This window comes from Danio aesculapii, chromosome 5 (genome assembly GCF_903798145.1).
Source record: "Danio aesculapii chromosome 5, fDanAes4.1, whole genome shotgun sequence".
Classification (NCBI taxonomy): Eukaryota; Metazoa; Chordata; class Actinopteri; order Cypriniformes; family Danionidae; genus Danio; species Danio aesculapii.
The window spans coordinates 29,073,617-29,095,490 of NC_079439.1; the positions used below are offsets into that span (position 1 = coordinate 29,073,617).

The 21,874-nt window shown below is 35.2% G+C and overlaps 1 protein-coding gene across 1 annotated transcript in view; it reads left to right on the plus strand.

Moving 5' to 3' along the window:
- Positions 1–14,631, plus strand: part of zmat4a (zinc finger, matrin-type 4a) — a 186,767-nt gene extending 172,136 nt beyond the window's left edge. The window contains exon 7 of the mRNA XM_056457848.1: positions 13,779–14,631. Coding sequence (XP_056313823.1) covers positions 13,779–13,806 — 28 coding nt within the window. The 3' untranslated portion in view covers positions 13,807–14,631. The remainder of the gene's footprint in view (positions 1–13,778) is intronic.
- Positions 14,632–21,874: the final 7,243 nt, after the last annotated feature.

Sequence of the window (21,874 nt, forward strand, 5' to 3'; positions counted from 1 at the left end):
CACCGCCCCGTCATCTAGCCATCCGCTTTTAACCCTGCTTTTAATGAAATCTTTTATCCCGGTCCCTCTCCTGTCCATCATCTTATTCCCTCTCCACTTCACCTGCTCAGCCAGGAGGATAAGTCTGTGTTCTGCCACCTGACAGCTCTTTGATTCCAGTCTCATCCTGTCTGCAACAAGCTATTTGCCTTCAATCTTGCTTGCCCCATTTTCCAAACACCATCTTGGCTGATTTGTTTGTCTCACACAAGACGTAAGCTCCCCAGGGTAATCTTGATTTTTCGGTGTAAAATAAACATGTCTACACTCCAAGCTGCGATAAAACATGAAGTATTGATTTTGTTACAGTCTGAACAAATATCCTAAGACAGTCTTCAAACAAAATAGTTTGCTTTTGGCTTCATATTGTGATGAGACAAGATGAGGACTTGTTGTGTGTGACAGAGAATAAAAACAGAGACAGAAACGGTGCACTTTTTTTGTTCTTTCTTTTTATTGAGGTAAACAATGTTTCAGTCACACTGTGTGCTAAATTCAATGAGTTAAAGTGTTCTCTGATATTTACATAGTAAGTATGTGGCTTAGATGAGTTCCTACATTTTCTAGAAGCAGTTTTATGAAAATGACTCCTAAAATGAGAAATATGTCGACCATATTTGAACTGGTTGTGAATATTAATGAGCGCTGCTATGATGCTCTGCAGCTTGTGTCACTGCCTGCTTTCTCAAACACACACAGACAGCTTGATGTACCCTAAAAATAATCATACTACATTTGACAAAAATATTTTAACAAATTGCCACGTTGCCTTTTTAAACCTTTAGAACTTAAGTGGTGGACATGTTTAGCTAGAAAGAGTGAGTGAGATGTTTAAAGAGCCCCTAATATGCATTAAAAAAGGTGATATTTTGGATTTGGGGGTCTCCAACAACATGCTGATATGCATGCAGGGTCAAAAAAACACATTCATTGTCTTATAATATGCATTTATTTTTACCTAATTATCCCAATGACTCCTATATAATTTGTTCAGCAATTCATGTATTCCCAAACCCCTCCTTAGTGCGATGCTAATCTGCGCTCAATGATCCAGTCTGTTGTGATTGGTTGACTGCGATCAGCGCGAGATGGAGAGAAACGCCCACCACGGCTCATCAACATTGTTGAAGTAAGAAAAGCTGAACTATTTTGAAACCTGACCATCGCAAGTGTGTAATAACACCTGACGGTGGCCAAAGCAATGACAAATGGCAGAGGATCGCGAGCTCACAAACGCCTTTAAATCCATAAAGAAAACGGCACGTATTGTGTTTTAAATGTGGTTTTAGATGTGATTATGAATAAAACGAGTTAAACAGATACAGTACAAGTGGTGTAGAGCGATTACAAGTAACAAAACACAATTGAATACATAATTTCCAAGCTAGAGAAAACAAGGAGGCAACCATTTTAATCGCACTTACTAAGACTTGTGAAATAGAGGAAGAAACTGATCCATAAACTGTGAACTTATCAAGTTCCTGTCAAGCTCTGACAAAGCCCCATACATCAGAAGTCTTTTCTGATCCTTCCTTTAACTAACAGCCAATGAACCCCCGTTGCAGGGTAGATTTAACCATCAGCTGGATGTTTTCATTCACTTGGAGCTCTGTTGCACACTGCATGGAAGGTCATTTCCAAAAACCCATAATAGGGGCTCTTTAATCCACCACTGTAACCTTGTTTCCCTTATAAGTTGTGTTGTGAATGAAATATAAGCTAAATTATAAATATACTCAACAAAAGGGACTTACTGACATGTATTTAGAATGGCATTTTTAAGCTTGAAAACATAGGCAGGAATTTATATCAACCTCTGCATAAATGCATGAGTAAATAAATTGCATTGGCTCCTTTCACTCCAGAAAAATCACACTAAGAGCTGTGTGATATGACACAATGCATAAACATAGATTAAAAACTTTAAAAATGCACTGGTTAAAACCGTTCAACTAACAAAAAGATGCAGATCTTGGCCCTATCATACAAGACGTGTTTGGTGTGAATTGTTGATATTTTCAGACAAGGGCAACCCTAATTTTCACGTTTTGTACCACAATGTTTAAAAAGCAAATCTAATTGCATCACTTCATGGACTCATAGGTGTGCCGGTCTAAAAAGGTGTGTTAAGATGCATTGTTGGCGCGTTGCTATTTTGAGGAACTAAAATAGACTGCGCCATTGACCAACTGATAGCTGGTCTAAAGTCCAGCGTAGAGCATGTTAGTTATACGCCTAATATGCAGGTCCAAAACACACACACATTGCTGAATGCACACAGGCAGTACAGCAATACACAAATATCTTTACATATGAAAAAATTAAAGGATTAAAATGTTAAAAAAAAAAAAAAAAATTCTACATAAATATAAAAACCACTGTCTTCATGCCTTCTTCATGTCGGGGAGCTTTTTTCTGTTTTTACAAATGTGAATTGTCATAAATAATGTTGTTATTATTATTAGCAGTATTATTTTAGAAACACTTTGTTATTATTGTTTATTTATTTGTTTGCTGGAAATTAGAACAGAATTTAGAAATAGTTTTGAAAAAAATATTTGCGCTTAAACAAAATAAAAAATGTAGTCTAATGTATGTCTTCAATGGAGTGAGTACAACACTGTTTCCTTATTCACGAAAGGAGTAAAGAGTAAAATTAAACTAAAGAGAAAGTAATTAGGCCAAATGGAGGAGGCTCATTCTTTATTATCACGCATATGGTCTGTTTAACTGTTTTCTCGAGAGTGAAGCATTCAGTTTTTCCACTTACAAAGTCTGCCATGTAAATAGCAAATAAAATAGAAGTAATAATACTAAATTGCGCCATGGCATGACCCAACTGACTCTTAAAGGAAATAGGAGATGAGACTCTGATTGGTTTAATGCATGTTATGATCAAAACACACCCATAACTCACTAAGAGAATAAGCACAACCCTGTTAGACCATGCGCCAGGGCGCAGAGTGTATTTTTCCATCCTTAAAAAAGCAAAAGTGGATTCGGACATGCCCTTAATGCTTTTGCGCCATCTGCTTTAGACTTTGTGCCTAGATCGTTAAAATAGAGCCCTTTAATTCTTTTCCTGGTGCTTAATAAATTTATGATCTGTGCATCCTTTATTTTATGCACACCAGATGCAAAGTGCCTTGTCGCATATTTTAAAATGATAAACATTGTTTTCTATGAATGTATGTTATCAATGTTTAGAAAACAAGGTAAAATGTGGTCTGGCACAGCAGGCTTTAGTCTACCTACATCTCCCATTTTCAAAATAATCCCACATACATTGTAATATTAATATAAGCTTAGATAAATTTAAATGTATGGGAAGAAAATATCATTGCTGAGATCTCACTAACTGTTGTGGCAAATCAAACACATACTGGGGTATGCTTATTGTCTTGTGTGAAATGTAAAAGTCTATGTTTTTTTCCAATTGGCCTGATTTTCACCAATATTTCTGCATTTTCTCGTATGAGGAAACGATAGTGTTTAATGCTCACAGTATGTAATAAACTCTTGTTATTCAGCTATGCCTACTCTATATTCAGATTTTCATTCTATGGTTTGTTTAAATATATAAAAGTTTAAATTCCAGTTGCATAGGCATGATTTATGTCACAACAAATGATAATTGTCTTTTGAGAAATTGAGATTAATCAATGCATTAAAAATAGATTGTTCTCCAATTAACTTAGATATTATAAATTACAATGTAGAGAAGACAAATGTTTTATAACTACTGTTTTACACTCTGTTTCAGAATTATGTTAATGACAAAGTTCATCCAAATGGAATATTCTGTCATTGCCTCATAATTTGCCTCTATGGGTTTCTTCCTTCTGCTAAACACAAAGAGAAAAAAGTGAATATGGTTTAAAACAAACTGTTGACATCCAGAATTTATTTATTAATTTTTATTATTTTTGTTTAACAAAATTTTTCTAGCAGAAGAGAGGAACTCAAAGAGGTTTTGGAGCAAATTAATGATAAATGTCCATTATTGGGTAAACTATCCCTTTAAGGGATACAGCATTTACTCACTCTCCAAGCCATTTGTCTTAGGATCATGGAGAAACTGGAACCTATTAACCTCCTCTTTAACATTTATTGATTTGACTTTTCCTTAGTGGATCTAAGGTACACATTTTATCAGTACTTGTGTTCTCTGTAAATCAAACCCACGACCTTACCATTATCTACAAATTGATCTTCAGTAACGCAACTTTAGATATAGCATGGAAGGAACTGCTGTGGCATTACAGAGGACTCAGATAATACACATTGCATTTCATCTTGAAAAAAAAACAGCCTTGGTGTGTATAGATATGTTGGTTTTAAACAGATCCTTGTGACTCATCCATTTCATTTGTTCTTTGAAGAGTGAAGGTGATTCCCATCAAAGGGCTTTGCTCACCTTTCCCATCATCTTCTGTGCTTTGCAATTTCTTTCATTTCTTACACAGGTAGTTGTCTGAAATGTCCTACCAAAACTTTACCCCAGCCTTGGTGACTATCTTGATGGTATTATTAGATAGTTAGATGGAAGGGAGGAAAGAAAAAGAAGAAAATACTTCAAACCTTCTAGAAATACAAACTGCCTGATATGGTGTCAGATACGTCATATGTTGTATAGGTGTCATACTGTGTATATATATATATATATATATATATATATATATATATATATATATATATATATATATATATATATATATATATATATATATATATATATATATATTTTTTTTTTTTTATTTATTTTTATTTTTTTTCACAACAAGGGACAGTGTACATCAATCAACATTCCCCAAGAACGTAAATGTACCCAAATTAGCTCAAAGACCAGATTTTAAAGGCCTATACCAATAAAAAAATCTAACTATAAACAATACTCAAATGAACAACAAAAAACAACCACAACAAAAACAACAACCGCAAACAAACTAAACTAATTTATCTAAAATGTGATGTGCTTGTTTATATAATGATTCCAGAGGTTTTAAAACTGTTGATTTTTTGTTAGACAAACTTATCAAACAATAATTGATATGAAAGAGGACCATGGAATTTAAATACATTTTTGCAGCCTTTTTTGATAAAGAGCTAAACTTGTTATGAGAGTCACTGTTAGAAGATAATGGGAAAGAACTTTTTTTTGTTGTTGTTGTAAGCAAAGAACCATTCAAATAAGGGTTTGTTCATTAGTAGGTTCCATTTAAGGTTTTTAGTGGGGAAAACAAATTTTTCTGCAATATAAGGCTCTTAAATATAAAAAAAATGGTTCCATTATAAGAAAAAAAAAATCTTTGCACTGAACAAATCTTTGGGGAACTAAAATGGTTCTGTAACACAGCTGATTCTTCTTGAAAACAACTGAAGTAAAAATGTGCAACGTTATTTAAAATTATTGAAAGTAGAGTGACCAGATATGTTTTTTTTTCCTTGGACTATCCTGTGTTTTAAAAAGTAAGAGGAGCTTAAAAAAGAAAAAAATATATACAGTTAGGTCCATAAATATTTGGACATCGATACAATTCTAACATTTTGACTATAATTGACTGCACAGGATTTGTAACCAAGTATTAAAAAGTGAAAGTTTGATTTATGATTATTATTCGGTCCAATTATTTTTGGACCCTTAACAAGTGGGAGGCACATATGCAAACTGTTGTAATTCCTACAGCGTTCACCTGATTTGGATACAAGTACCCTCAAATTAAGCTGACAGTCTGCAGCTAAAGCTCTCTCTCTCTCTCTCTCTCTCTCTCTCTCTCTCTCTCTCTCTCTCTCTCTCTCTCTCTCTCTCTCTCTCTCTCTCTCTCTCTCTCTCTCTCTCTCTCTCTCTCTATATATATATATATATATATATATATATATATATATATATATATATATATATATATATTTATATATATAGTTGAAGTCAGAATTATTAGCCCCCCTGAATTATTAGCCCTGTTTATTTTTTTCCCCCATTTTTTGTTTAACGGAGAGAAGATATTTTTTTCCAACACATTTCTGAACATAATAGTTGTAATAACTCATTTCTAATAACTGATTTATTTTATCTTTGCCATGATGACAGGAAATACTATTTTACTAGATATATAAATGTATATATATGTATATGTGTGTGTGTGTCCACATAAATAGCCTCTTCGTTTAATGCAATGCTGTTATAACAACATATAACAATATAACATATATATAACAACAACAACAATGATAATAAGCTGACTTAAATTTAATTGCATTTTTTAAAAATAAATAGTTTAGTTAGATTTTAGTATAGATCAATTTACATATACTGTAAAAACATTATTACTACAGCAGGTAGACCCATTCTTAGAAGCCTCCACATGAACAGCGGCATGTAACATGCACAATCCCACAACTTCAATGCAAATGTAACGCCCCAAGAGCTTCCTCCCTTTTACATGAGAGCAGTGATTGCCGAAGATCAGCACATGAGCCTTTGATGTCTCTATCCTAAGACTCCCACCCTCCACTCTGAAGTGTAATAGAGGAGCATTGCCTTAGGAGAACAATGAATCACCAGCACCGCTGCTCACTCACTTTCAGAGGTCTGTGGGATTGAAATCGCACATGAATGACCCCGTGTCCAACCCTGGCATTGAAAGAGATCTCTGAATCAAATGTACAATGTCACTTGCATGAAATGTCACAAAGCTGAAGAGAAAAGAACATTGTTATGTGTGTTTGTTTAGAATCTTAATTATTCTGAAACCGTAAAACGATGCACGGGTGTAAATTGGAGCGTTTGATCGTACTTAAGCTCAGCACTTGAAAATAATGCCGGAGGGACGAATGAAGGCAAGGGAAGGGAAGGTAGGAGGGAGAAGGTGGATGGAGGTCAGTAACAGCAATTTCATTTGAACGTGGGACCTGACGCTGTGAGGATTATTATGTAAAATTTTGCCTCGGGCTACTTCGTTTTGCTTAATTTGGGATGTGAGAACTGTAAATGATTAAGTGCGGATGGCATGTTTTGTACAGTTATTTTAAGTGAAAAGGCAAGAAGTTCAAGTGCTGTGTGAAAACCTCATGATGAGAGTACAGTTTACTGCACATCTTTTGCAGAACAAATTTCAACTTGTGACTTAAGCGAACAGAAACATTTTGAGAATAGCAGTAAAAAGCTTACTTAATGTATGTCACAACAAGACTGACATTTCTGAGTGAATGAGATATACACTACTAAACAAAACCTATCCAGGTTTTAGGAACAACAAATAATAACTTGACTTCTAGTTGATCATTTGGTATCAGAAGTAGCTTAGATGAAAGGCAAAGGCCTCTTGATTACGCTTATTTTACCAAGATAAAATATGATCATGCCTTGATTTTTAATTATTTAATTAGAAGAGTAAGGTCTGTAAGATTTAATATTGTGTATGACTCCCATAAGCTTGGAGGACTGCATCTGTACATCTCTGCAATGACTCATATAACTTATTAATAAAGTCATCTGGAATAGCAAAGAAAGCGTTCTTGCAGGACTCCCAGAGTTCATCAAGATTCTTTTGATTCATCTTCAATGCCTCCTTTATCTTACCCAAGACATGGTTAATAATGTTCATGTCTGGTGACTGGGCTGGCCAATCCTGGAGCACCTTGACATTCTTCGCTTTCAGGAACTTTGATGTGGAGGCTGAAGTATGAGAAGGAGCGCTATCCTGCTGAAGAATTTGTCATCTCCTGTGGTTTGTAATGTCATGGGCAACACAAATGTCATGATACCTTAGGTTGTTGATGTTTCCATCCACTCTGCAGATCTCTTGCACGCCCCTATACTGAATGTAACCCCAAACCATAATTTTTCCTTCACCAAACTTGACTGATTTCTATGAGACTCTTGGGTCCATGTGGGTTCCAATAGATCTTCTGCAGTATTTGTGATGATTGAAATGCAGATCAACAGATGATTAATCGGAAAAAAATCTACCTTCTGCCACTTTTCCAAATGATCAACTAGAAGTTATTATTATTTGTTGCTCTTACAACTGCATCCGATGACAAAACTTTGTCAGGTATTGCACTTGGGCTCTGAATTGCCTCAGCAGTTATATGAATATATGCCAACTTTTTGATATCACAGTGTAGTTTTGTAGTATTTCTTTTTAATAATATTATTTTTGTTAAAATCCATTGAAACCATTGAGCATTTCTTCATGCACCAACAAAAACACAAACTACAAGTAAAGATTACTGAAATAAATTAGGAGTTCATACAAAGTTTGTACATCAGACATTTGTTTTAGAAATGTCTGTCTTAAATTAAATTTATAAATGAATAAAATTTTATTTATTATTTTAAATACTTTTGTTATCTTTAAATCGTCTAACATGTATGAGTCTTTTTTTTCTGAAATGACTGATTCTGAAATGACTGATTCGGATGTATAGGGAACATGTAAAGGTCTATTACAGTTTTATTGTTCTGACATTTGAAAACCCTTTTTCCTCTTTGACCCATTTAAGTCTTTAAGAAATTCTAAATGTCAGTAGATCTTGGTGTAGAATGACAGATCAGAAAATTGCTTTGAATTAAACATTGTAATAAATCACTCTGACATATCTCACATATATTAATGCAGTTTTTAAATTGAAATACTCAAGGCCAGATTTACTAAACGGGGCAAATAAGTGTGAGCGCGCACATTATTAAAATCCCTTTTAATTAATCAACAAATATGCAGTCATTTTTGCATAAAAAATGAAGTATGTGAGGAAATTATAATTGTATTTTACCACAGGTACAATATGAAAGACATATTGCATCAATTTCGAGCAGTTATGAAACCACAAGGTATGGTCAAGGAGAGAGACTTGATATTTTCATTGACTCTATTCTCAAAGCTCTACCAGGAGACACATGGGGGTTGGCGGATATTCCGAGATTTTACTAGGCGGTTTTAAACAGATTGTGTGCTAGAGAATTTATGTGCATAACCCTCTGAGGCCTGGCATTTGGAAATGAAGAATGGTTTTAGTGCTGAGGCCTGAGATGCAAATTGGCCTTTGAAGAGGCATCTGGGATATTTCATTACTATGGCAAAGATAAACAGTCCTCTCCCTCTCACTGTATCAAGTGACCTGATCCTCCACAGAGTACTTCCAAATGTCACATGAAGTGCTGTTTTCGCAGGGTTTTGTGTCCGTTCTTTGCCTGACGTCGGTTGTAATAATACTGGAGCATGTCAAAAATGAAAGCAGTAATTAAAAGTGTGAAGTGCTCTCGCTGGTGCTGTTATTGCTCCATTCAGTCAGTTCTGCTGTTACACTAACTGTGTGCTTAATTCAACATTACAAGCCATTGTAAAATTGTCTTTAACGGCGTTTACCTGTCATTTCTGTCTATTTATCAAGACTTTTATTGATGATTTCATTAGGTTTTGAAAATGTTCGTGTCTAAAAGGATTTGCAATTTTTTTTAGTATGTTTTCATTCTCATTTAAGGCCTAATAACACCAAAAATTATGGCTTTAATAATAGAGATATTGTCTTAAAACTCATTATGAATTTAGGATTGGGATAGTAGAGTCCACACTAAAGCTATAAACAATACCATTATAAAGATTTAAAGATGACTGCAATGTGCTCTTAGTATGCAATAAAATATATTTATTTATTCATTTTTTTAATTGTACGTTGTTATGACCACTAATATAGTTATCATCAGGGCTTGACATTAACACCCGCCAAATGCGGGTAGATTTTAGCTATGGCGGGTTAGACAGACACTTCCACTGGTTGGAAATAATTTTCAAATGGTAGTTTTCTTAAAAGCAGGGTTCGACTATAGTGAAGGCCCAATATTCGTGCAAATGTGATCTTAGAATCGAGAAGCAGCACGATTGACAAAAATAACTGTTCGCGCGAGCAACACAGAGGAGGTGAATACCGAATGCTTGCGACTAATAATGCTTGCGACTATTAAAAAGCGCGTGAGCTCCCATTCATTTGCGCGAAGCAACCATGCCTAGAGGAAACGCAACTCCTTTGAAAGCACCAGTCCTGCTGCTTTCAAGAGCTCAAGATTTATAAAATGTATGTCCTTTTGTAAGCAGCAGCGGTCACTGCATTTGTTTTATTATTCTTTAAACAGATTATTAACATTAACCCTGTGTGTGTGTGATCATCCTTTCATTATCACTCACGATATGTTTTTTTACCTGCTTTCTTTTGCTTACAGTTATTTTTGTTAGTACAGCTTAATTATCATTTTTTACAATAACATTGCTTGAGATTAACTCCCTGTTTATGTGTAGTTAACTGGTGATCTGGGGACCTTTAGCCAGGACAGATTACTGTGCATATTTTTATTTACATGACATTTACATGATTCTTTTTATAAATGTCAATTTTGTTTAAAGAAAAGTTTTGTTGAATAAAAAGTGCATGCATACAGATATATTTTGCTTGTTTTGACACATTTAAATTTTGTGGCTAAGAAATAATCATTTATTTTTGGTGTGGTCAGAGAGAAAATTTTTAAATCCTTAACTTTAAGCCCTGAAAAGTCTCAACTGATTGCAATGCGACACAACCCATTTGCTCATGCACATTGAGCAAGCTAATACACAACACACACAATAAGTGAAATGAATGAGAAGGCATGTGGACATAACACAACATCTAAATCAAGTAATTTTAGCATGTCAAAGTCAAATTTATGCATATAAAATATATTTTATATAGTTTTATATAGTGGCTAGTGAAAATGGTGAGTGACTAGCAATGTTGGAAATCTACTAGCCACAGTATCTGGTGATGAAAAATATAAATGTCAAGCCCTGGTTATCGTTATAGTTATTGTTCTTTGAGTGTGCAGACCTTTGGTTACTGGCAGATCATTCAAATCAAGAGGAATTCATGTTATGCTTTTAAAAATAAATTTTCAGCTAGATTGATCTCTGAAGCTTGAGTGTACATTTTGTAGAATGTCTTAAGCATTCCAGTGTCAATGTGATCTATTGTGATATTAAATCACATAAAATTCTATAAGGGCTAATTAAGGGCTATCAAAACTAATTAAAAGCTCTTGATCTTATTCAATCACAGTTTTTCCATTTAAATAGCAGCTTATTCAAAATTATTAAATCTCCACACTAAACGACATCTAACTATGCAGTCTCTATGTTTTTGTATGGTTAGACATGATTCTTTCCAGATAATAGCTTGTTTTTTGACACCATCACTTTCATACAGTCGAGTATTTTTTTGCAGATTACTGGATTTTGCAGAGCTCTAGTTTACTGTTACACCTTGACTTGAATCTTAGCCCTTACAACTCATTCTTGGCTTCTCTGTGCATCCCTTCCAAGTCTTTGTTTTGTTTGTGTAGAGAGTTTTGAATGACAACCTGTTCCAACCAGCATATAGGTAGATATGTCTACTACTTCTTTATAACTGAATCAACAATGCTCTCAAATTAGTCCCATTTACAGTCTGGAATACAACTAGATGCATTTTCATTAATCCAATCCCAAGTGGATGTCGTGAAATTTCTTCAAACAGGTGTAGTTGAAAGTTTTGATAATATTTTTTTCGTATTATGATAACTCGTGACGCGATGATGCAGTGGGTAGCGCTCTCACCTCGCAGCAAGAAGTTCGCTGATTCGAGCCTCGGCTGGGTCAGTTGGCATTTCTGTGTGGAGTTAGCATGTTCTCCCCGAGTTCGTGTGGGTTTCCTCCAGGTGCTCCGGTTTCCCCCACAAATCCAAAGACATGTGGTACAGGTGAATTGGGTAGGCTAAATTGTCTGTAGTGTATGTGTGTGAATGAGAGTGTATGGGTGTTTCCCAGTGATGGGTTGCGGCTGGAAGTGCGTCCGCTGCATAAAACATATGCTGGATAAGTTGGCGGTTCATTCCGCTGTGGCGACCACAGATTAATAAAATGAGTAAACCAAAAAGAAAATGAATGAATGAATAAATAAATGAATGAATGAATTATGATCACTAATGTGCTGGTATGCATCATAACAGCTTCAAAAGAGCAGCTACGATCCATCTATTGACAACATGTTGCTATGCACACTAAAACATTGTATTCACACTTCACCATGATATACCAATATTGAGCAATATCATAGTTGCCATTGATTTTTTCACTCACTTGTGGGCTCATGTGTTACAGCTGTCCTTGAAATGGCATAACTCTTAAATACTGATCTTTTCTGGCTTAATTTATCCATATGTATAAATGCATAAATACAGAGAACTGAAATGACGTGTCTTGCACAAATTAATCATAAATACAAACACAACACTGGGAAGCTATTTTAAACAAACCTATGCAGCATATACTATAAGATACTTAACTATACACATAGTGTAAGACAGGCTGTACAAGTACTTTTACATGAAACTGATCACTGTTGTGCAGGATATTGTGCAAGAGAGGTATTAAAGGTTAATATTGTGCAAAAGACGTATTTAAGGTTTCATTGGATGAGATTTCAGAGGGGGGTAAATTGACTTGAGTTGAGAGCTCTAACAGCCCTCATATTTTAACATGAGTCAGGATCTGCTTATACTGTAAAAGATGACAACAGCATTGTTATAGCCACTAACATTGTCTAATACCACTATTATAGTTATTGTAATTGAAGCAAGAGCAGTTTATGTTATACTTTTGAATTTACATTTTCAGCTATATTGATCTCTAAACATTGAGAGTAAGTTTTGTAAAATGTTTTCATCATTCCAGTGTCAATGTGATCTACTGTAATAAATGACATAAACTTCTATAAGGGCTAGGGAGAGTTAATAAGCACAGCGCACACAATAATTAAAAAGCTCTTGATATGAAAAAGAAATTCTATTTAAAAAACAAACGTATGCAGCATATAGTATAAAATACTTAACTATACACATAAGACAAGCACTTTTATATGAGACTGAACAATATTGTGCAGGATATTGTGCAAGCGAGGTATTAAAGGTGGATATTGTGCAAAAGAGGTATTTAAGGTTTCATTGGATGAGATTTCAGAGGGGGGTAAATTGACTTGAGTTGAGGGCTCTAACAGCCCTCATATTTCAACATGAGTTAAGATCTGCTTATACTGTAACAGATGACATAACGGTTTCATAATGGATTTGTTGACCTGATTCAGTTTTTAGTATAGCGCAAAACAAGTCCGAGCCATAGAATTAGACATAGATTTCTTGACAACCAGAAGACAAATGACACCAATTTTCCAGTTTCACTGTTTCTTTTGACAATTTGTCGGTTTCAAGTCACTCATCAATGTTCCAATGTAAATATTTAATAAGATGTTAACATGGTTTACGGCATATAGAAACGATTCTACTGGAAAATTACAAGCCTCAAGCGTAATTCTCCCATCATCTTTTTTTTGCAAAAACCTGCTTTTTTTGTCCTCTGTATCTTCATCAGTGTAGAGCATTAGAGTCTGAGTTATGGTAATGTGCAGGGATGTAACACCCTCATGTTTTTACAAAAGCACATTATCGTCCTTTGTTCCAGTGAAATGTTTCTTTGTTATACAGATTTTTCCAGCCCTGTTATTACAACGGGAAATGCATGAGTGCTTTTATGTCGAGTTCGGGGAACATTTACTGTGTTTTTAGTGATTAACCTGTCTGATGAAAACACCTGAACACCAGCCACTCCAAACACAACCCAGAGGATTACAGGGTTGGATATCACCTGACCTTCTGAATTTTCCTTTTCTCTTTCTAGCCTAAAAAGTCCGGTGTGTGTCCAGTGAGCCAATAGGACAAACAGGATGATTGGATTGATGTCAGACAAGCTGTGATCAGCTTGCCCAGGATTTTCTGCCTCTGTTCCTCCCTTTATCTCTCTCTCTCTCTTACTCTGTCCTTCTTTTACTCTGTTGTCTTACTCTCAACTTGACTACGAAAGAAGATTGAAGATCCTCTTAAAGTCAGCCTTTAGTCATTCTGAAGCTTCCCAGCCTCCTCGTGATTCAAACACAGACATCAGGCTCTGAATCTCTGGAGGAGAAGTGACTTCATCCAGCGACACCCATCTGGTTTATTCTGTTATCGCGCCAGACGTTTATATAGCTAATCTCAGTCAGTTGTTGTGTGCATGACTGAATACTGTAATTGTGGTCACTTTCTCAGCTAAGCAATATCTGTCCAAAAAGATCTGCCAAATTGATCGTTAAAATCATAACAGAAATTAGCATAAAAAGAGAATGCACTCTATAGAAACTGCTGTCCACATTTTACTTTGTCTTATTTTTATGCACTATTCGTTGTTTGTGTGCAAACAGTATGCATAATACAATTATCTATGTGTTCTTGGCCTAAAGAATATGGGCATTTGGGGCAGAGTTCGACAAAAAAACGAAGTTTATTAGATGTGTTTGTTGTATGTATGTGTGCTCTGTAGGTAGCTGTTTGATGAATGGGAACTTGGGAATATTTGTAAGCTAATGTTATAGCCTATTCAGATTTCCAATCTGGTTTTTAATACATTTTTGAAGTTTTGAACAGTTCTAAACTAGGATCATAAAAGAATGATCAAGCAGCTAATCGTTCAGATGTCCGACACTTATTTTATGCCTGAGAAGAGAACAGATTAAGTGTTGCATTCAACATTACTATAATTTAATTTTGATAATATTTAAACAATATATATATATATATATATATATATATATATATATATATATATATATATATATATATATATATATACATATACACACACAGTTGAAGTCAGAATTATTAGCTCCCCTGTTAATTTTCTCTCCCCAATTTCTGTTTAACGGAGAGAAGATTTTTTCAACACATTTCAAAAAACATAATAGCTTAATAACTCATCTCTAATAACTGGTTTATTTTATCTTTGCCATGATGACAGGAAATAATATTTTACTAGATATTATTCAAGACACTTCTATACAGCTTAAAGTGACATTTAAAGGCTTAACTGGGCTAATTAGGTTTAGGCAGGTTAGGGTTATTAAGCAAGTTATTGGATAATGATGGTTTGTTCTGTAGACTATCGAAAAAATATATAGCTTAAAGGGGTTAATAATTTTGACCTTAAAATGGTTTTTAAAAATTAAAAACTGCTTTTATTTTAGCCGAAACAAAACAAATAAGACTTTCTCCGGAAGAAAAAATATTATCAGACAAACTGTGAAAATTCCCTTGCTCTGTTAAACATAATTTGGGAAATATTTAAAAAAGAAAAAGAAAAAAATAATTTCAAAGGGGGGCTAATAATTCTGACTTGATCTGTGTATATATATATATATATATAACTCAAAATGAAGATAGATAGATCTAACATAGATACATAGGGACATAGGGGATCATTTTAGATAGATAGATAGATAGATAGATAGATAGATAGATAGATAGATAGATAGATAGATAGATAGATAGATAGATAGATAGATAGATAGATAGATAGATAGATAGATAGATAGATAGATAGATAGATAGATAGATAGATAGATAGATAGATAGATAGATAGATAGATAGATAGATACACACACAGAGATGAAGTCAGAATTATTAGTCCCCTTTGAATTTTTTTTCATCTTTTAAATATTTCCCAAAGCATGTGTCTTTTTTTGTTTTATTTCAGTTAGAATAAAAGCCGTCTTTTTTTTGAAAGCCATTTTAATGTTAAAATTATTAGCCCTTTTTAGCTACATATTTTTTTCAATTGTCTACAGAACAAACCATCATTATACAATGATTTTAAACTAAAAATTATGGTCATTTTATAAGGAAGTTGTTAGTCCACCCCATTTAGAGTGTCATTATGGAGGTTTTACATAATAACTAACATGGTTCAAATAATGGATGTGCTACACAGAAACTACGATTTTGGGATACACAAGTCACTACATCATTCTTTTCCAAATCGATGCATCGTACTATGATAGTTCAGCTGCGAGTTACGTTATTGTTTGGGAAACGTACCCCTGCCTAGTTAACCTACTGTAATTAGCCCAGTTAAGCCTTTAAATGTCACTTTAAGCTGTATAGAAGTGTCTTGAAAAATATCTAGTAAAATATTATCTACTGTCATCATGACAAAGATAAAATAAATCAGTTATTAGAGATGAGTTATTAAACTATTTTGTTTAGAAATGAGTTAAAAAAAAATCTTCTCTCCGTTAAAAAGAATTTGGGGAAAAAAATACACAGGGGGCTAATAATTCTGACCTCAACTATATATATTAATTATCGTTATTATTAAAAAGTATTTTAAGGTGCAGTGCATTTCTGTTCTTTAAAAAAGATGGGAATTCATTTAAAAAATGGCTTTATTGCACGGCTTTCTTAAATACTTGATTATGATTGGTCGGTTGTTGCATTCAGCTGTCAATTATTTTGTCTGTTGGCTGTTGCTGGTAGATGACTGATCGTTTGCTTTGTGTTCATGATCTGTTTTTCTGTTGTCTTTACAAAAAGAAGCATCAGGTGAACTAAAAAAAATACCCAATAGGGTTTGTTATTGTTAAAATTGTCGACTGTTTGTACATGATCCGTTATTTTATTTACAGAAAGATATTTATTCCTTCGTACAGTCAAGAAATAGCAAAATAGCTTAAGTTATCTTAAGTAAAGCCAGATCGCGTGATCAAAACATATTATTTAGCCAAGTGTGGTCGGACATAATGTATATAAAGATTTTAATATATAACAAAGATCAATTCAGCGCACAAATAATCACCACTCTATCACAAAGATGAAAGAAATCCATTTATGCATTGTTTGGTTGGAACTAGTGTGTGTTCCCTTTAAGAGAGCGACTTCCTGTTCTCTCCCTCTTTGTGCTCTGGGTCATGTGATCAACGGTGTCTGAAATTAAATAAAAGGCACTTTGAATCATTCCTGCAACAGTGTTTTGATTTACAGTAGATTTGCACAGTGTGTGGTTTCTCTACGGGACATCACTATTCACCAGTTTTAGCCACAATGAGTGGCACATGTTCTTAATTCACACTGCGGTGAGCAAAGGCCTTCATCAAATCTAATTAACATTCAGACGTCCCATTTCCGACACTAATTAAGCTGCAGCATGACATGAAATTGCCTGCTGAAATCCCACTCCGCTTCCGATACTTCACCTTAGATATTTAAAATAAAAAAAAGGAAAGAAAAATCAGCTGTTGCTCTTTTTTTATCCTCCTTTCCCTCTCAAAGGACTGATATTCAGACATCCATGTTCATTCCAAGCACCTCTCCACCCTCAGTCTCTACGCGAGTCAAAGCTATTTATTTGATAATGAACTTTTCTAATGAAACGTTCCATGGCTGTGCCCCCTTTCATGCATTCTGACCCATAGAGATAGATTATTCTAATTAAGTTATGCCTGCGCCTCATCAGAAGGCCTGAGTCATTAATTCTGCTCATGAGGAAATTTAAATAATGGAATGTAAATGGGGAACTCTCCCAAAAGGGATCGGACTGTGTGGAGATGTTAATGTGGGCAAATGACAGTATGTAATAAAGCAGCTCTGTCCATCCCAAAAGAGTCCAGCGACTGGCCTGAAGGTGTACAAAAGTCAATCCTAGGTTTGATGGGAAAGCTTTGATGTGCTTTCAGAGTTATTCAGGTATGAGGACGGCAGATCTGTATCCACATCCATCTGGTTGTTATTTTTGGCATGCAGGTAAGTGCCTTTTTAGGCTCTATAGATAATAAATAATCCAGTCTTCAAGCCCCTGTTCTGGTGCTGGAAAAGCAGATCTGTGGGAGGCCAGTCACTGTCAAGGGTATCTGGGTTTCTACATTGTTGTGTTCGAAGGACGTCAGCTTATGGAGAGCAAGTTGACATGACTTATAAATGCATAGCATCATCAATATAGCCAAATATTAAAGACTTTGACATTGAAACTGTGGACACACATAAATATTTAGGGGTTGTTATTGACAATATGTTGACATTTCAACCTAACACTCAGGCTGTCTATAAAAAAGTCCAACAAAGACTGTTTTTTCTGAGGAAACTGAGATCACTTTAGGTTTGCACCTCTATGATGACATTGTTTTATAAACAATTTATTGAATCTGTTTTATCATTTTGTATTGTAGCTTGGTACGGTAATCTGAGTGTGTCAAACAAGAACAGGTTGAGTATTCTGGTGAAGGTGGCAGGCAAGATCATTGGTTTTAGCCAAACTGGTCCAACAGTAATTTACCACACTAGTGTTTTAAAGAGAGTTCAGGGTATCCTATGCACCCCGGATCACCCGTTGTACTCTGTGTTTCAGCTGTTGCCATCAGGACGTCGTTTTAGAGTTCCTATTTGCAGGACAAATAGAGTCAGAAACTCTTTTATAATGGTGGCCATTAGGTAATTAAATGAGTCCAGGTTGGAGGGAGATGCACCTTCAATATGATGTATTGGATGTTGTGGGGTAATATTTTATTAATGTGTACATGGAACTTCGCCTGTGTTACGGCACCTTGCTGCAATTTTAGATTCCCTAAATGGGATAATAAAGTTGAGTCTGAGCATGAATCGTTAGCAAGGTTTTTCCACTATTGAATATCTAAATATGACGTTGTAGTATGAAAGTGTGGTGGAAACAATGACCTGCTGCAAGCTAAACTGATTATAAATTTATGGAGTTGCTTTCTAGGTTTTTGGTCAAGAAAGAAAGGGGTTTTATTTTTTTCTTGCAGGTATATTTAAGAAATGTATCAGTTTTTTTTGAATTCACAAAAGTACTAACCTGCTGGTTCAACAGGCCTACTCATTATTGTATTAGTCTCATAGTACATTAAATTGATTTCAAACCGAGTATCAGAACAGTAGAATGAAATGAGATTTTCACGCGCAAATTTGGACATTAGAAGATTGGTAATGGTTGTCTGGTCTGATGAGTCTCACTTTCTTCTGTGCTATTTGGATGGCAGGGTCAGATTAACAAATAATTTTTGTACAAAACAGTTATACTGTATACAGTACTCAGGATATATAATAAGCCCTCACAAATCTCTCTTTTAAATTCATATTTAATGGGAAGCTATACAATATTATAGTTGTGCATATACATTAGATTAGTCAGTACTGAAGCCAAATTTGGAGCTTATCTAACAAAATAACTTACCATAACCGTCCAAAAACTAGTACACCCAAATATATATTCATTCATTCATCCAATTATTTTCTTTTCGGCTTAGTCCCTTAATTAATCTGGGGTCGCCACAGCAGAATGAACCGCCAACTTATCCACAGACGCATCCCCAATGTGAGGCAGGCTTAAGATGTTCATTAGCTGGTTCAGGTGTGTTTAATTAGAGTAGGAGCTAAACTATACAGGAAAGTGCCCTCCAGAAGCAGGACTGGACACCCCTCCACTAAAACACTTCACACTACAGGAGAAATCAAACAGACAACCTCACAGAAACACATCTGTATATACACAAATCCCCATAGCAGGCATGACACATCCTTTTCTCTATAAGATAAACTGCTTTAAGGCACCGGAAACGTCCACATGTACAATGCCATCCAAAGGCTGATTGTACCTACACAGAAGCAACAGCAAATGTCGATTAGCAGCTAACACTAATGCTCAAACGCAGCCACAAAACCTAAATGGGATGAGTCATGAGTAGGTTTATGAATGAGCAGAGAGCAGAATTAGCTTCTGTCTCTTTGGTTTAGCTTGAGCGTGGCTGAAGCCCAGGCTTTAGCCAGTGGGAGACGTCCCGGATGTCAAGGTACATCCATCTGGAGCGTCCCCCACACTTCCCCTGTGCGTGCGTCTCTTTGTTTGCTGCAGCAGTATGCTAGTTATTTGCTTTAAGAGCGCTTGTTTGTAAACAGCTCCGTCTCTCTCTGACATTGCTATGCTGTGGGCAGAGGGGGTGGAATGTCTGTCAGTGTATGTTAGTTCACCAGCAGTCAAGGCCTGCAGTCAGAGGCTAAACCAGAGCAATGTTCTGCCAGTCAGCATCACACAGCTCCAGAGAGCCAGAGCTCTACACCCTGACACCCGCATTCTCAGCTTGGGGCCGCCTTCATGGAAAGGCATCTTAATTTAACCCCTGCTCCCTCAAGGTTTTTCCTGACTGTTGTGACTTCCAACCCCATCAACATGGCACTGTAATTTCCCCATGTGAGAAAGCAGAGTGACCCAACTCATCCTCAGTGGCGTAGATAATACACGCTGTGGCTTTCTGACATAAATTAGGACTCTTTTAATGCTTGGCCACACCTGCGTGACAACATTATGAAACTGATTTACAGGTAATTATTAATTTGTGTGAGTGAAGAACTGATCATACTTGTGATGGTGAACAGGAAAACATATCTGAAACACATTAGATGGAGCGATGTGGGACAAGGTCGTGTTTGTATTTTTAATTACATTTCGTTTTAAAATGTTAATATTAGCTTACACTGTACTAGGGATGGGCAAAAATACATTGAAATGAATTTTAAAATCAAAATTACCAAATACCTCAATTTTACGTGTATCAAAATAAACTACAAAACACAGAAGCCACAACAACTATCAAAATAAAATGCTGTATTTTGAAAATACTACAAAATACTTTTACAAGGGAGCATGACATTTCTTCGCAAACCTTCTATTAATAGACATATTCGGTCAATTCCTAGTGAATTAAACTGACTTAGTGAAGTAATCAATGTTTTATAACAACAGCTTTTTTTCTGGGCAAGTTTAAGTCTTATTTTCTTGGCATATACATCAGCAATTCATCTAAAACTACCATTATATGTGCAGTTTACTCATTCTCCCAAGATTTTTTCAGTTCTCCTTAAACTGGAAAAGTCTCATTTTACCCCCAGTACACCATCTTTAGGTGTTTTATTATTCTATAAGTTCGTCTGCATCTCCACCTGCAGCACGGAGACTGAGAATGATTATGTGCTGAAGGCTCCACATCCTGTTCTTAAAGGACTGATATTTTACTCCAACCCATTTCCTAAGCAAAGATGCAAAACTTCCATCCATACTACAAGCGTTGACTACCTTCATAATCAATTTTCTGTTCTGACCTCAATCTAACATGCATTTTTAAGTTGTCATCATGTAGACTTCTTACAAAGTATTTTACTCTATTTTACAAATACTAAAATACAAGACCTTTAAGTATATTGGTACAAAATATTCACCCATTTTCATAAAACCTATCAAATACAAATTACAAAATACCATTTTGTATTTAGAATATGTATTTAATATACTTGCATCCTAAATACTGCTCATCCCTGCACTGTACAAGTAGTTGTAGACTTCTGAATTCCCTTAATATGTGTGCATGTTGACATTATTCTGCAATGTGAATATAAGCTCCATTCTGCAATTGTTTTAAAACTTCTCATTCGTTTGTCTATAAGTAGATGACTAGGAATAACAAACAGTAATGAATGGTCAAACTACTTGCTCTACAAACACGTGTGATTTTGACTATACATAAAAAACATACGTAATAAGAAAATATCAGATTGCAACATCAAGCAGAACAACAAGCTTTTTTACAGCTCAATGCAAGTGAATGAGATTGTAAGACTAAAGCTAATGATGTTCCAATATCTGCTCCTGCCAACACAAACTCGTTGGAAAAATGTGCACAGGCATGCAATTTTGAGAACCGAGAAATATGTACTTGTGAATACATTTCGCATTTTGTGTGTAAAACAAACAGTATGGAGCGATACTTGCATCCAAATGGACGGCTTTTCTGACATGACTGGTTTAGCGGAGCAGGCTGGGGTTCCAGCTCGGTGAAGGATGGCACCAGAAACCAGGTAAAAGTAAATATAAAAAAGCCTTTTCTCTTCTAGTTTGCTTTTGA